This window comes from Staurois parvus, unplaced genomic scaffold (genome assembly GCF_062004578.1).
Source record: "Staurois parvus isolate SC_StPar_1 unplaced genomic scaffold, SC_StPar_1.0 ptg001060l, whole genome shotgun sequence".
NCBI classification, from domain to species: domain Eukaryota; kingdom Metazoa; phylum Chordata; class Amphibia; order Anura; family Ranidae; genus Staurois; species Staurois parvus.
In genome coordinates this window covers 909,897-923,191 of record NW_028318856.1, presented here as the reverse complement: position 1 = coordinate 923,191, position 13,295 = coordinate 909,897, and the positions used below count along the sequence as shown (strand labels likewise).

The 13,295-nt window shown below is 40.7% G+C and overlaps 1 protein-coding gene across 2 annotated transcripts in view; it reads right to left on the bottom strand.

Moving 5' to 3' along the window:
* The window catches only part of LOC149440677 (NXPE family member 4-like), a 36,739-nt gene that overhangs the window by 9,212 nt on the left and 14,232 nt on the right, over positions 1-13,295 (bottom strand). For both annotated transcript variants that reach the window (XM_089658250.1, XM_089658251.1), the window contains 2 exons: positions 6,912-7,618; positions 5,528-5,589 (listed from right to left, as the gene is read on the bottom strand). In XM_089658250.1, the coding sequence (XP_089514376.1) occupies positions 5,528-5,589; positions 6,912-7,618 (769 nt within the window). The remainder of the gene's footprint in view (positions 1-5,527; positions 5,590-6,911; positions 7,619-13,295) is intronic.

The window sequence follows — 13,295 nt, the reverse complement described above, 5'->3', positions numbered from 1 at the left end:
AATTACTATGGGGGATAAATTACTATATGGGGGATTAATTACTATGCTTACTATGGGGGAATATTACTATACTTCCAATATATGAACCCATTGCGGCCCTCAAGTCAAAAAGTTTGCCCACCCCTGGTCTATAATCTAGTTTTCTATCCATTTACAGACAGATTTTCTGAGCCTGTTGACTTTATTCTATCCATTAGCTGTGTGTGGGGAACTGTGTCAAACACTTTTGCAAAGGCCAGGTGTATTATATCCACTCCTTTATCTAAGTTTTTGCACACCTCTTCATAAAAATAAAGTAGATTTGTTTGACAATTTTGGTCTTTCATAACCCCATGCTCTCTATTGCTTATGTAGCACCCACCAAGGTAGCTAGGAGGAGCTCTAGTCCAAATTGTTAGCTAGAAGGGCTGAGTAGTAGCCTGAGTGAGATAGATAGCAGGGTCAAATTCAGGTCAGAGCTGAGAGGCTCTGCAGACCTGCTCTCTGGAACTTTCCCCTGCTCTAGAACTTTGGAGGAAGATATAGAAGCAATGGGAGGAGATGAGGAGTGGCTGGTCTGCACTCCTACAGAATCCTGGCCAAGCCCCAACAGGATGCCTGGCAAGGGGCCAGGACAGCCTTTAAGAGTAACTGAGCAGCAGGAGAGTTGGAGGGGAGTTCCGGTGGAAGAGGAGGATGTGGAGCTGGAGAGCAGGAGTCTGGGAGGGGGGCCAGATGGGAGAGGGGCTCACTTCTAGGCAGGAGGACCTTGGAAGGAGGAAAGCTTGGGACTTCACTGGCCCCCAGAGATAGGACCACCTGTGTAGCAGGGAAGACGCAGCCCCGATAGAAGGCCTGGTAGTAGTCACTGACCTAGCAGCAACATAGGAGAAAGACTAAGTGAGTAGACCTGCACCTCCCAGGCCAGATAGGGGAAAGCACACTCTGGAGTGAAACCAGATTAGCAACTACCTGGGACTGTCTTACTAATGTGGCAGGCACTGGATCCCCTGCTCAGCGATTTTCTTCAGATAGCTTCATTAGAAGAGGATTCATCTGGGATCTGGGGTGGTACTACAGGAGACACTGGCTAGCTCTCCAAGAAGAGGATTTTGGTGTAAAACCTTGTATATAGTTTCAGAAAGTTGTCTTGGGTTTCTCAGTTCCATTGGACATCCCATACACCCCCCTATCCTTTCCCAGTTCAAATCCACTACTTATAAGGGGACTCAAACTTCATCAACTCCTAAGGGGGTAGTGCTACACTTTACTGTTATATTGTTTTCTAGCAAAAACTCCTCTAGGTTGGGCATGTTACTGAGGAGGCACCTTGTGCAGAACATTTACTTTAAGAGGAGACTAATACAGAAGGTTTGTTTTATTGTATACTCTATGCCTTGTGCCAGAGACTTGCTGTCTTTTGTTACTTGGCTATAAACAATTGATTAATTGGCTAATTGACAATACATTAATCTGAATTTAATTAGATTGGGTTTCTGCTGTTGTATGTAAGCCAAACTAATTGTAAAATCAATTCCACAGCCAAATATGCAGGGCCAATATATGCTGTTGCTGAGAGTATTCGTGAACATCGTAATGTTCCATAGCATCATATACAGCTTTAACCACTACCTGTCCGGACACTTTTACCCCCTTCCTGACCAGCGCAATTTTCAGCTTTCAGCGCTATCACACTTTGAATAACAATTGCGCGGTCATGCAACACTGTACCCATATGAATTTTTTACCATTTTTTTGAGACAGATAAAGCTTTATTTTGGTGGTATTTATTCACCGCTGGGATTTTTATTTTTTTTACTATGTAAATGAAAAAGTCCAAAAATTTTGAAAAAAAGTGTTTTTTTTAAATAAAATTTTGCAAATAAATAATATTTCATCATAAATCTTGGCCAAAATTTATTCCGTTATTTTTTTAGTAAAAAAAAAAAAATCCAAATTAGTTTATAACCAAAAATTATAATTTTTAAAGATTTTTTTTTACATTTTTATTTTATTATTTTTATATTATTTTTTTTTTTTTACATACTGTCACCCTAGCAGTACAGTGTCACCATGGTGACACTGTACTACTTGGGGGTAATGAAGATTTTTTTTTTTTTTTTTTTTTTTACACTGATTGCTTTTACACCCATATAGGATGTAAAAGCAATCATTTCTCTTTCTCTCTGTCTGCATTCTTGCAGTCATTGAGAAATACTGAGTGAGCTGTGATTGGTCACAGCTTGTCACATGGTACAAGGCTGTTGTAAATAGCCTTGTACCATGTGACCTCTGTGATCATTCACAGATTTCACACGTAGTAAGCAATGATGTCACAAGTGACATCTTGCTTACTACTTTGCATGTGATCACTGATTGGTCAATCAGTGATCACATGATCGGGACCTCGTACAGAGGTCCCGTCCGACGATCGGTGTTTCACTGTGTCCGGAGGACACAGCGGGCACCGGATCGCGGTGGTGCGCGCTCCCAGGGAGCGCGCACAGCTAGAAAAGGCGGGTGCCGTTTAGGAACGGCAACCCGCCCCTGGACTGCCACCGCCCTGCCGTTTATAAACAGCAGGCGGACAGCAAGAGGTTAAGGCATCACCCAAGAATGTTGTTTAGCCCTTTCGCTACCAGAGCCATTTTTGCATTTTTTGCTCGTTTAAAAAATCATTTTAGGCCTGAAGATTACACCAAACCCCCAAATATTATATAAATTTTTTGAAAGCAGACACCCTAGAGAATAAAATAGTGGTAGTTCCATTTTTTTATGTCACATCATATTACCTAAAAGGTCCAGGAAACACAAAATTTCAGCACAAAATACACTAATCAAACTCCAGTACCATATATTAGGCAACACTTTAAAAACTCTCTATAGCTCATCAGTTTAGTGTTGCGGAGGAGGTCTGGTGCTAGAACTATTGCTTTCACTCCGGCAATATGTTACATGTGCATCGCAATCAATGTTTTCATGAGCAGGCAACCTGTCACGTGCATTTATGTTCATACATATGTATATGTGGGCAGGGGCGGACTGACAACTTATGGGGCCCCCGAGCAATAGGGGATCATGGGGCCCCTGTGTCCTTGCCCAAACTCAAAAAAGCCTATGAAAAAGGTACCAGGGGCATCTCATTGGGCCCCCTACTGACCCCAGGCCCTCGGGCAGTGCCCGAGTTTCCAAATGGTCAGTCCGCCCCTGTATGTGGGGGTGCTTCAAACATTTTTTTAGGGGGCATTTTATATGTTTGGGTGTAACTTTGATTTTTTACAATTAAAAAACATTATTTTTTACTTAATTTTTTTCAGCACAGAGGGGACAAAAAGTTCCCCATGTGATGATTGTTTGGTGACAGGCTCTCTTTCACTTCCCTGGAGGTCTGATTATGTCAGTATTTCTGCACTCAAAGCGGTACTTTTTTTGTATGGAAGTATGTTGTTTTTTTTTATTGTAGGCCTATAATTCTTAGGAATAACTCACTGAAATCTGTCCGAACAAGAGTCTAGTAAACAGATAAAATTTGAAACACGAAATCATAAATTATAATATAATAAATAATCATAAAAAATAATATAATAATACATTTAATTCAATAATATAATCAAACCAAAAACACTGAAATTTGAAATAGAGCGCCAAGTTCGCACATCGCTGAGCAAAGTCGCAAAATCGTTTTCAGTGTCTGATGACGAATTTCCCCCACGAATCATTATCACTCAATTCTGCAAGTGGTTCTGATTTACTATCGCTGTTCTCTAGCTGATCTAAAATCACTTTTGACCTAAATGGACACTTTTTGGACGCCATGGACGTTTCTCAGTTTCCAGGCAGAAAGAACAGTAAAAATGCAGGCAGGGCACAGGACAAAGCACTCGGGACAAAATGTATGTGAAATGGTTTGATACAGTAATGTAATACTATGTGATTTTAGTGTATTGAGTGAATGTCACTTTTTGAATTTCCCGCCGGTTACGTCCCGTACGTCCCGCAATCGCAGGGACCGGAACCCGGGAGACAGATGCCGGCATCGGCCGCCAGAGGAGATGGCCGGGGACGGTGCAGAGGGGACATCGCGGGATCGCAGGACAAGGTAAGTGCTGGAGGGATCCCAGAGCAACGCTGCAGTGTATTCCTGAGTGTAGCTCGCGGTTGCTGCTTCGGGCACTGAAAGTTAACCCCGAGCTACAGTCGGGAATACTGCCAAGGGGGGTTAATGAGACATCCAGGGTCTAAAGGACCCCTGTGCTCCACTGAATGTAATGCAATGCAGATTGTGCTGCACTGCATTCTTTCCCGACCATATTGCCCAGGGAAACGGACCCGGAAGTGATATTGTACACTAACAAGAAGGGGAGAAGAGCGGATGTGTGTCCGCTTAGTTTTTTCCCCCCTTACCTGGTAGCACCCGCTATATCATTCCCAGGCCTGTCGGTGGGCAAACGGAGCCCAGGATACATTATGATGGAGGGTGGCCATTACCAGGCAGTGGGCAAGTAATCCTGCACCTGCAGAGGCAATGGACTGCTTGCATTTGACACCCACAAGTCAGCTTGTCAGATAACACACAATCCTGCTGTCAGGTCCGACCTGGCATGGAAAGAGTTGAAAGATTTGTGTACTTTCAATGTTACCCTTGGAGACACATGAAAAGACCCTCTGTACAGTATATAGGGGAAAAAAATGCTTTCATTAGTACTTTTCCATCATGACAGTGCTCAGATTCCCGTTGCCTATTAGCCCTAAAAATAGGCAGTATTTAACAAGATTCATCCTCGTAGACTTTAATAGGATTCTCCATTATGTGCATTTTCCCCAAACAAGCTTCGCAGAACTTTTGGCAACTCAAACTTGAACAGAGTCACCCATTCCCAACCAGCTGCAGTGGATCTTCCCATTAACTTGTACCCCCTGTACTGAGGACTTCATGGAGGAAAGTGTTCTACACATCCAGGGGTGTAGAATACTTGACACAGCTGGGGAGCGGAGATACACCAGCTTTTCAAAAGTCAGGCTAAGTATATTCAAGCTTCTTTTACAGGTGGCTTATTGGATAAAAAAAGACCTTGTCATTAACATAGTTGACTTAAGGTATCTATTCCTTTGTAATTTATCCGTTTTATAGATAGCATGTACCTGAAGCTCCAATATATAACCAAGTCAAAATGCCATTACAACCTGTTCCAGCGCAGATGAAATATATATTATCTTTCTTTAGGATAATAACACAGTAGTTGTAGGAATTTCCACTCATTATTGTTGACATACACCCTATACATGCTTCCATTTTATTTATTTATTTTACGTCTATGAAAAGCCAATTAGAATTCTAGGTTAGGCAATTAGGATGCCAGATGAGACATATTATCTTTCTATAGAGTAAAAAAATAGTTCTAGGAAGTTCTACTAATTATTGTTCTGTTACATCCAACAATTTATTTAATTGTTTAAGTATATGGAAGGCCAATTAGAATGTCACAGTGTTGCAACTTGAGACTAACAAAAATTAATAATATACAAGGCCAATACTGAATATACTTACCAGCACAGTTTGTAACTCTTACAGGTCCGAAGTTTTGGGCAATTTCAATACCCACTCTGGACCTACAAGAAATAGTTGAAGTTACTTTCAATGAATAGCTAGCTTAGTGTAAATTCCAGAACAGCCTTTCTTAACCTGTTTTCTCCGGAGCAACCCCTAAAATAATTGACACGTCTTGCTTAACCCCTGTTTAAACCTGTTCTTTGGAGGTCAATCAGAAGAACTCCCCTTACAATAGTGGTCAGTAAGAAGAATGCAACCCTTACAGCGGTGGCCAGAATGGCACCCTCAAAGACTGCTAAGAAGATCATAGGGGTTATGCTGCTGGCTCCACCAAGTGGTGTCGGACCTAGAATTATACAGGAAAATGGAAAGTCAATCATTCACAGTCCAAGGAAACCGTTTGGAAGACCCTAGGGTTCCACAGACAGCTACACAGCGATTTCAATGTACTGTCTACCATATATTCTTGGATTGTCTTCACAGGTTTTAGGACTGTGCTGTATGCACTAAGTTATCTAAGTTATGATAGAGTTATGATAAAAGTCCATAACTCCAATGAAACCTAGCAAGCCAAGCTAAATTATCTATCATCCTTAATAAGTTTTAGGCGGGTACCCATATGAACTGCAGTGGGTTTTCATTCATGGGTGCTCATAGTTTATGGTCTAATTGAGACCTTTACCGCCAGATTTTTTAGGACCATCAGGATTGGTCTTTAGATTATTTGGGCTGAGCCTATGTGTTAACAGGGGAGAGTACCATCAAGGGGACTTAGACATGGGTGGGTCCCTCAGCTCCTCCTGGGTTGGGGGGTTTTGGTGGGTGTTCCCTTTTGGGAGGGGGTCGGGTAGGGTCTGTCCTAGGGGGTGGGAAATAGGGAGTGGGAAAGTGTGGTTTAGGCTGGGGGTGGTTTTCTTCTTGGGAGGATCTGGGTGGTTCAGGGGGTGGCGGGTTTGGGTCAAGTACTCGTGATGCTTTTTTTATTTATGTCTTTTTCTAATAAATTTCTGTAAGTAGTAGCCAATTGAGTGTGTATTTTTGTCTCTTTGTAAAGATCTCCCTCTTACCAGCTCTGCTATAAGATCTCCCTGTGCTAACAGGGAGATCAATGTGCTGGGGCTATATATACACTGCTCAAAAAATTAGAGGAACACTTATTAATCAGACTCTAGCATCAAGTCAATGAAACTCCTGGGATATTAATCTGGTCAGGTAAGTAGCAGAGGGAGTTGTTTCAGTCTCAGCTGCTTTGGTGTTAATGAAATTAACAACAGGTGCACTAGATGGGCAATAATGAGACCACCCCCTAAAATGTGGAGAACATATTGAATAAACCCCAAATACTTTAGGTGATATTTATCTTGTTTGCTATATATTATACCTTTCAAACAATGGTTCTTCTTCAGACTTCAAATATGATGAATGGAGGTCCACGGCTCTCATCTCTCTTAAACAGTCACAGGGTAAGTTAGGAGGTTTTTGGCAGTAGAAGACCTCTTCATAGAGTTTATCTTTATACTCACAAATCTCTCCATCTGATTTCAGTTGAAAACCACATAGAGAGAAGGCCTGTTGACCTAGGAAGATATATCTCCCCTGGAAGCCGAGAACGCCCAAACTTGCATGTCTTGACCTCCAGAGAGCTGCAATTCCTTCACTGGGGTGCCAAAGTAAAATGGAGACTTTGATTTGGCCTGCCCAGTATAATGGAAAGTGGATATGGTAAGAGCCATTGTTCAAGTCTTCCACCTTTCCTGATACAGAAGCTCCAAGGTCTTGGGAAAAGAGCCTAGGTCTTAAAAAATCTCCTCCATAGGTCTTTCTATTGTTCAAGTAATCATACATGTCCACTTGTACCACAAAGTCTTCCCCAACACAATATTGTTCTCTGGGATTCACTAAAAACACTTTGCTGTTTTGCGCACTGGTGGCTTTGTTAAAATGAGTGAATGTCACATTGGGGATATGGCTTTGGATTTTGATAAAGATGTTATCAATTTGAACTTGCAGTTGACTTGAGTTTGGAGGTTCATTGACCATCTCCTCCTCCTCTAGAACATTATGTTCCTCCATAACTCTGAAAGAGTGCTGTAAAGAAAATAATTATTTACTGTTTTTACCTACCATTTTTTTTTGTTTTAACAGTTGTCCAACCGTTGTTTAAATACTGTAATATTAGAAAAATCTGTAGATTACTTTTCACAGGTCTACATAAACATCTTTTTCTGTATCATTGTGTTGAGTAGAGAGCCATCTATTGGGCATTCACTGCAACTGTGCCTGTTTTTTTATTATTCCCTTTCAACAAGATCAGGAAGTGTTTTATGTTTAAGAATAAAGATTTACCATAAATCACTTTAGCCATTTCAGCTTCTAGAAATGGGTTGTCCAAACTTTTCAAACACAGGGTCCTTCAGACTTTAAGAGGGCCTGAGTGTGGCTAGAGGGGGTAGAAAATGTTTAGGGCCCAGCATCAGTGGGAATAAACATGGCGTCAGCGATGGTGGTCAGTAGGAGGAAGAGTAGTGCCCCATCATTGGTATGAATAGTACCCCATAGGTCAGGAATGTCAAACTGGCAGCCCTCCAGCTGTTGTGAAACTTCAAGTCCCATCATGCCTCTGCCTTTGGGAGTCATGCTTGTAACTATCAGTCTTGCAATGCCTCATGGGACATGTAGTTTGGCAACTGTGTAGTAGTGGAAAACCCAGTTACTCCTGCACTTGGGGGATGGATTAAGACCACATATGGAAGTTCTTAGGATATGCATGCCTTGCTGCCATCAAAGGATCAGGGGAGTCCAAAGTACTGTATAGAGAAAAACAAACAGAAGGCACACTGGCCTAGTGCATTACCTTAAAAATGTCTAATGAATGTAAATAATAAGTATTATACTCACAAATGATCAATAATTAAAAGGCACATCATAAAGGAACAGCCCTGTCCAATTCTCACTGTGTCTATCTGTAGTGAGAACTCTGGACATCCAAAAGGCTGACGTGTTTTGAGGACTAGGCTGTTCCTCAGAGCCACAGGAGAGCCACCAGTTTGACACCCGTGCCATAGGTGTTATCAGTGGAAGAAACAATGCCCCATTGTTGGTGTCAGTGCCCCAAGGGCCGGATAAAGGCTAGCCAAGGGCCACATCTGGCCCTCGGACTGCATTTTGGAGACCCCTGTTCTAAAAGAACACCAGTGAGGTCTCCCCCATTCTTCTTTTGATACACATTTTCCTGTAAGTTCTTTCATTGTGTTTGTTAAAGTCATATACACAGCTGGATCGCATTTCAATGTATTTATTGTGATTTTAGGTACAGTTGCAAGAAAAAGTATGTGAACCCCTTGGGAATACGTGGAGTTTTGCATGAATTGGGCGTAAAATGTGCTCTGAACGTCATCTAAGTCACAACAATAGAAGAACACAGTCTGCTGAACATAATACTACACAAACATTAGATGTTGCCATGGTTTAATTGCACATAACATGTAAACATTCACAGTGCAGGGAGGAAAAAGTATGTAAGGCCCTAGCTTAATGACTTCTCCCAGAGCTAATTGGAGCCAGGAGTGAGCCAACCTTGACTCCAATCAGTGTGATGATATTGGATGTGTTGCTGACAGCTGTCCTGCCCTTAAAAAACACACACCTGTTTTGGGTTTACTGGTTTCAAGAAGCACTGTCTGATGTGAACCATGCCTCGCAGAAAAGAGCTCTCAGAAGACCTACGATCAAGAATTGTTGACTTGCATGAAGCTGGAAAGGGTTACAAAAGTATCTCCAAAAGCCTTGATGTTCATGTGTCCATGGTAAGACAGACCGTCTACAAATGGAGAAAGTTTAGCACTGTTGCTACTCTCCCTAGGTGCGGTCGTCCTGCAAAAATGACTGCAAGAGCACAGCGCAGAATGCTGCATGAGGTAAAGAAGAATCCCAGAGTGTCAGCTAAAGACCTACAGAAATCTCTGGCACATGCTAACATTTTTGTTGACACATCTACAATAAGGAAAACATTAAACAAGAATGGAGTACATGGGAGGACACCACGGAGGAAGCCATTGCTGTCCAAAAAGATTATTGCAGCACGTTTGAAGTTTGCAAAAGAGCACCTGGATGTTCCACAGCACTACTGGCAAAAAATACTGTGGACAGAGGAAACCAAGATTGAGTTGTTTGGGAAGAACACACAACACTATGTGTGGAGAAAAAAAGGCACAGCACACCAACATCAAAACCTCATCCCCACTGTAAAACATGGCGGAGGGAGCATGATGGAGCTGCTTTGCTGTCTCAGGGCCTGGATGGATTGTTGTCATTGATGAATTCCAGAGTTTATCAAGAGATTTTGCAGGAAAACGTACGAAAACTGTCTGCCAACTGAAGCTCCGCAGAGGATGGGTGATGCAACAGGACAATGACCCAAAGCATACAAGTAATTCAACAAAACAATGGCTGCAACAGCACAGAATATGCCTTCTGGAGTGGCCCAGTCAGAGTCCTGACCTCAACCCGATTGAAATGCTGTGGCATGACCTTAAGAGAGCGATTCACACCAGACAATCCAAGAATATTGCTACACTGAAACAGTTTTGTGAAGAGGAGTGGTCCAAAATGACTCCAGATCGTTGTGCAGGTCTGATCTGCAACTACAAGAAACGTTTAGTTGAGGTTATTGCTGCCAAAGGAGGGTCAACCAGTTATTAAGTCCAAAGGTTCACATACTTTTTCCTCCCTGCACTGTGAATGTTTACATGTTATGTGCAATTAAACCATGGCAACATCTAATGTTTGTGTAGTATTATGTTCAGCAGACTGTGTTCTTCTATTGTTGTGACTTAGATGACGTTCAGAGCACGTTATGCCCAATTCATGCAAAACTCCACGTAATCCCAAGGGGTTCACATACTTTTTCTTGCAACTGTAGCTCTTTGTGAGAAAGGTATTCATTGTAGGCATTTGTGAGAGACATGTCTACAAACATATTGTAATTTCAGTGTATGTGATTGTATTGCAGTTTTACAGAACTGTTCACAGAAGTAAATTCAGTTTTGCAATGAAGCACAATGTTGCTTCTGCCAGTTTTGTTGGCTAGCTGTCGGCTAACCATTAGTAGGACAGCATACACCTTAGAGCTCATGTACACTGCAGCTGATAAACTCACATTTAGGAGCTGTTCAGTGTTTTTTTCAGCAGCCCCTAAACTCACCCTAATGTTTTCCTATGTGTCCATGTACACATCGTCGTTTACAGGCAGTTGAGTTTACAGTCGTTTTTTTTAATGCAGAAAACTTGTGTTCAGCAGTAGATTTTAGCAGCGTTTCAAACGTCAAATGCTTGAAAATGCGTGTACGCACGGCTAACCTCGTTCATAAATGTTCCTGTTTGGAAATTTTTTTTAACTCTTCCATTTCCAGATTCTGTCCAGTGCCTTTTTTCATCATGAAAAATGAATGCAAATCGTTTTCAAGGCACTCAAATGGACAAAACACTGAACACAGGATGTTCCTACCAAGCTTGTCACACATTGAAAAGACCAATTCACACCTCAGACCTCTTCCACCCTTGGAAACAAAAGATATGTTAATGACCATTTATCTATGTTCCCCTTGTGGCCGGGGCTTAGGATCCTTAAAGGCAGTAAGTTCAGGATTGGTAGTTAAGAATCCTCAGGTTCCCAATCTCTCAGGGAACCCCAATGGCCCTCCTTCCCCAGCTGGGGACACACTCCAGCAGAATAACAGCCTATATTTGGACAGTATTTCCCACAGCTCTCTTGGGACAGTGAAGGGCCCCTATTTATGTGGATCTGTAGAAATTTGGCAGGAAAAAACTGTTTCCTCAGATCCACCACACAACATTGCAACAGTTTCACAGGAAAGGCAGCAGACTTGACCCAGATAACCAAAGAGCACAGAAAAAACATGTTAACCCTTCTGTAGGCACCATCCTACAACCTTTTGCCCCGTTATAATAGTGATTTCTAGAAGCCTCATGTAATGTGTCTCCTATGACTATCTCTTGAACCAGTCTCCAACAACTCCTATATAATGTTCACAGTCTCTGACAGTCTCCTGCAGCATATCTGAAGACCGTCTATTTTATTATGTCAACCATCTCTTGTATTATCTCTTACTATTTGTTGCCCAGCCTTTTTAGGCTTTTTTTCCGTTATTTTCAAATGTTCATCTGGTTAGTGAGTCTATTATTTTTGAAATTTCTGTCCAAGCTGTCCAGACAAAGTGGCAGTTAGAGGGATGTGACAAATCATTTACCACTGACGAGCGTGCTTACAATGGTCAACTTTTAGTCATTTATGTAAAACCTTTATCTCGAAAGGGGAAACAAAACTATTACTGCAACTGCTTAAAACATGGAGTTCAGCTTTAATTTGTTAGTCAAGTCCATCTAACACCACCCTCCTCCCAGAATGAAAATGCTGCTGTCCAAAGGTGTTTCTGTTGCTCCTCCAGGGTGGAGACACCTTAAGATAGGAAGCATGTTACTCTCTGGTTCAGCAACTGAAAATAAAGGTAAAAAGGTTAAAAACAAAAAATAAAAATACAGCCGCCATATTTAAAGAGTAACAAAAATGCAAATTAATGAAATACTTGTGAGCCACTAGAAGTTTTCTTACTTATAAAGCAATAAATTCAGTGTATAAAAATACTAATAATATTGAATTTATGAATAAAGTGAACGACTAATAAATCAATTGACGTGCTTGATTAAATAATTAAGTATTTAGATCGCCAGGTACTTTTTACACCCTCTCCAGGTGTATGGATGTTAATTTCATATATCTATATTGTACCGCGCTCCAAAATTAATAAATCTAAGTGCTCTAAATAAATAAATAAATAAATATTGTATATAACTAAAAATTCAATAATAATCTATATCCATAATACTTAAATTCATAATTGCATAATACTTGAATCCATAATTGAAGTGAATCAAAAAAATTTCATTAATATTTGTAAATCAATGCAAAAAAACTGCGTGCCTGAAAAACTATTCAAAAGTGAAAAAATATATAATGATATATAATGAAAATATAAAAAATAGTTCAGTTCATACGAATTGAGATGGTAATGTGAATCAATCTGATTGGCGTGGTAAGTCTATGTTCATGACATGAACCTCTCTCTCCTTCCTCCTCTCCTTTCTCCTCAATTCAGCTTTTCTCAATTATGACTTTCTCCTCTATCTGCTTGGCTTATTCCTCCATGAACGATACATACATAGAAAAGGGAAAAAGAAACATAGTGTCTTATCCTGAGTAAAAATGTTTAATGAGCTTCTGATCTCCCACTCACATGGTATCAGCAAAAGTAACGCTTTTGTGTAAATAAATCCAGGTCCTCCTGCAAACAGCCCTGCAGGTGTGTGTGTGTTCACTCGCTATACTCGCCGTTTCCTCTGTGGATGCGTGATGACATCACCGCCCCTCCCCATATGTTTCTTTTTCCCTTTTCTATGTATGTATCGTTCATGGAGGAATAAGCCAAGCAGATAGAGGAGAAAGTCCTAATTGAGAAAAGCTAAACTATTTTTTATATTTTCATTATATATCATTATATATTTTTTCACTTTTGAATAGTTTTTCAGGCACGCAGTTTTTTTGCATTGATTTACAAATATTAATGAAATTTTTTTGATTCACTTCAATTATGGATTCAAGTATTATGCAATTATGAATTTAAGTATTATGGATATAGATTATTATTGAATTTTTAGTTATATACAATATTTATTTATTTATTTAGAG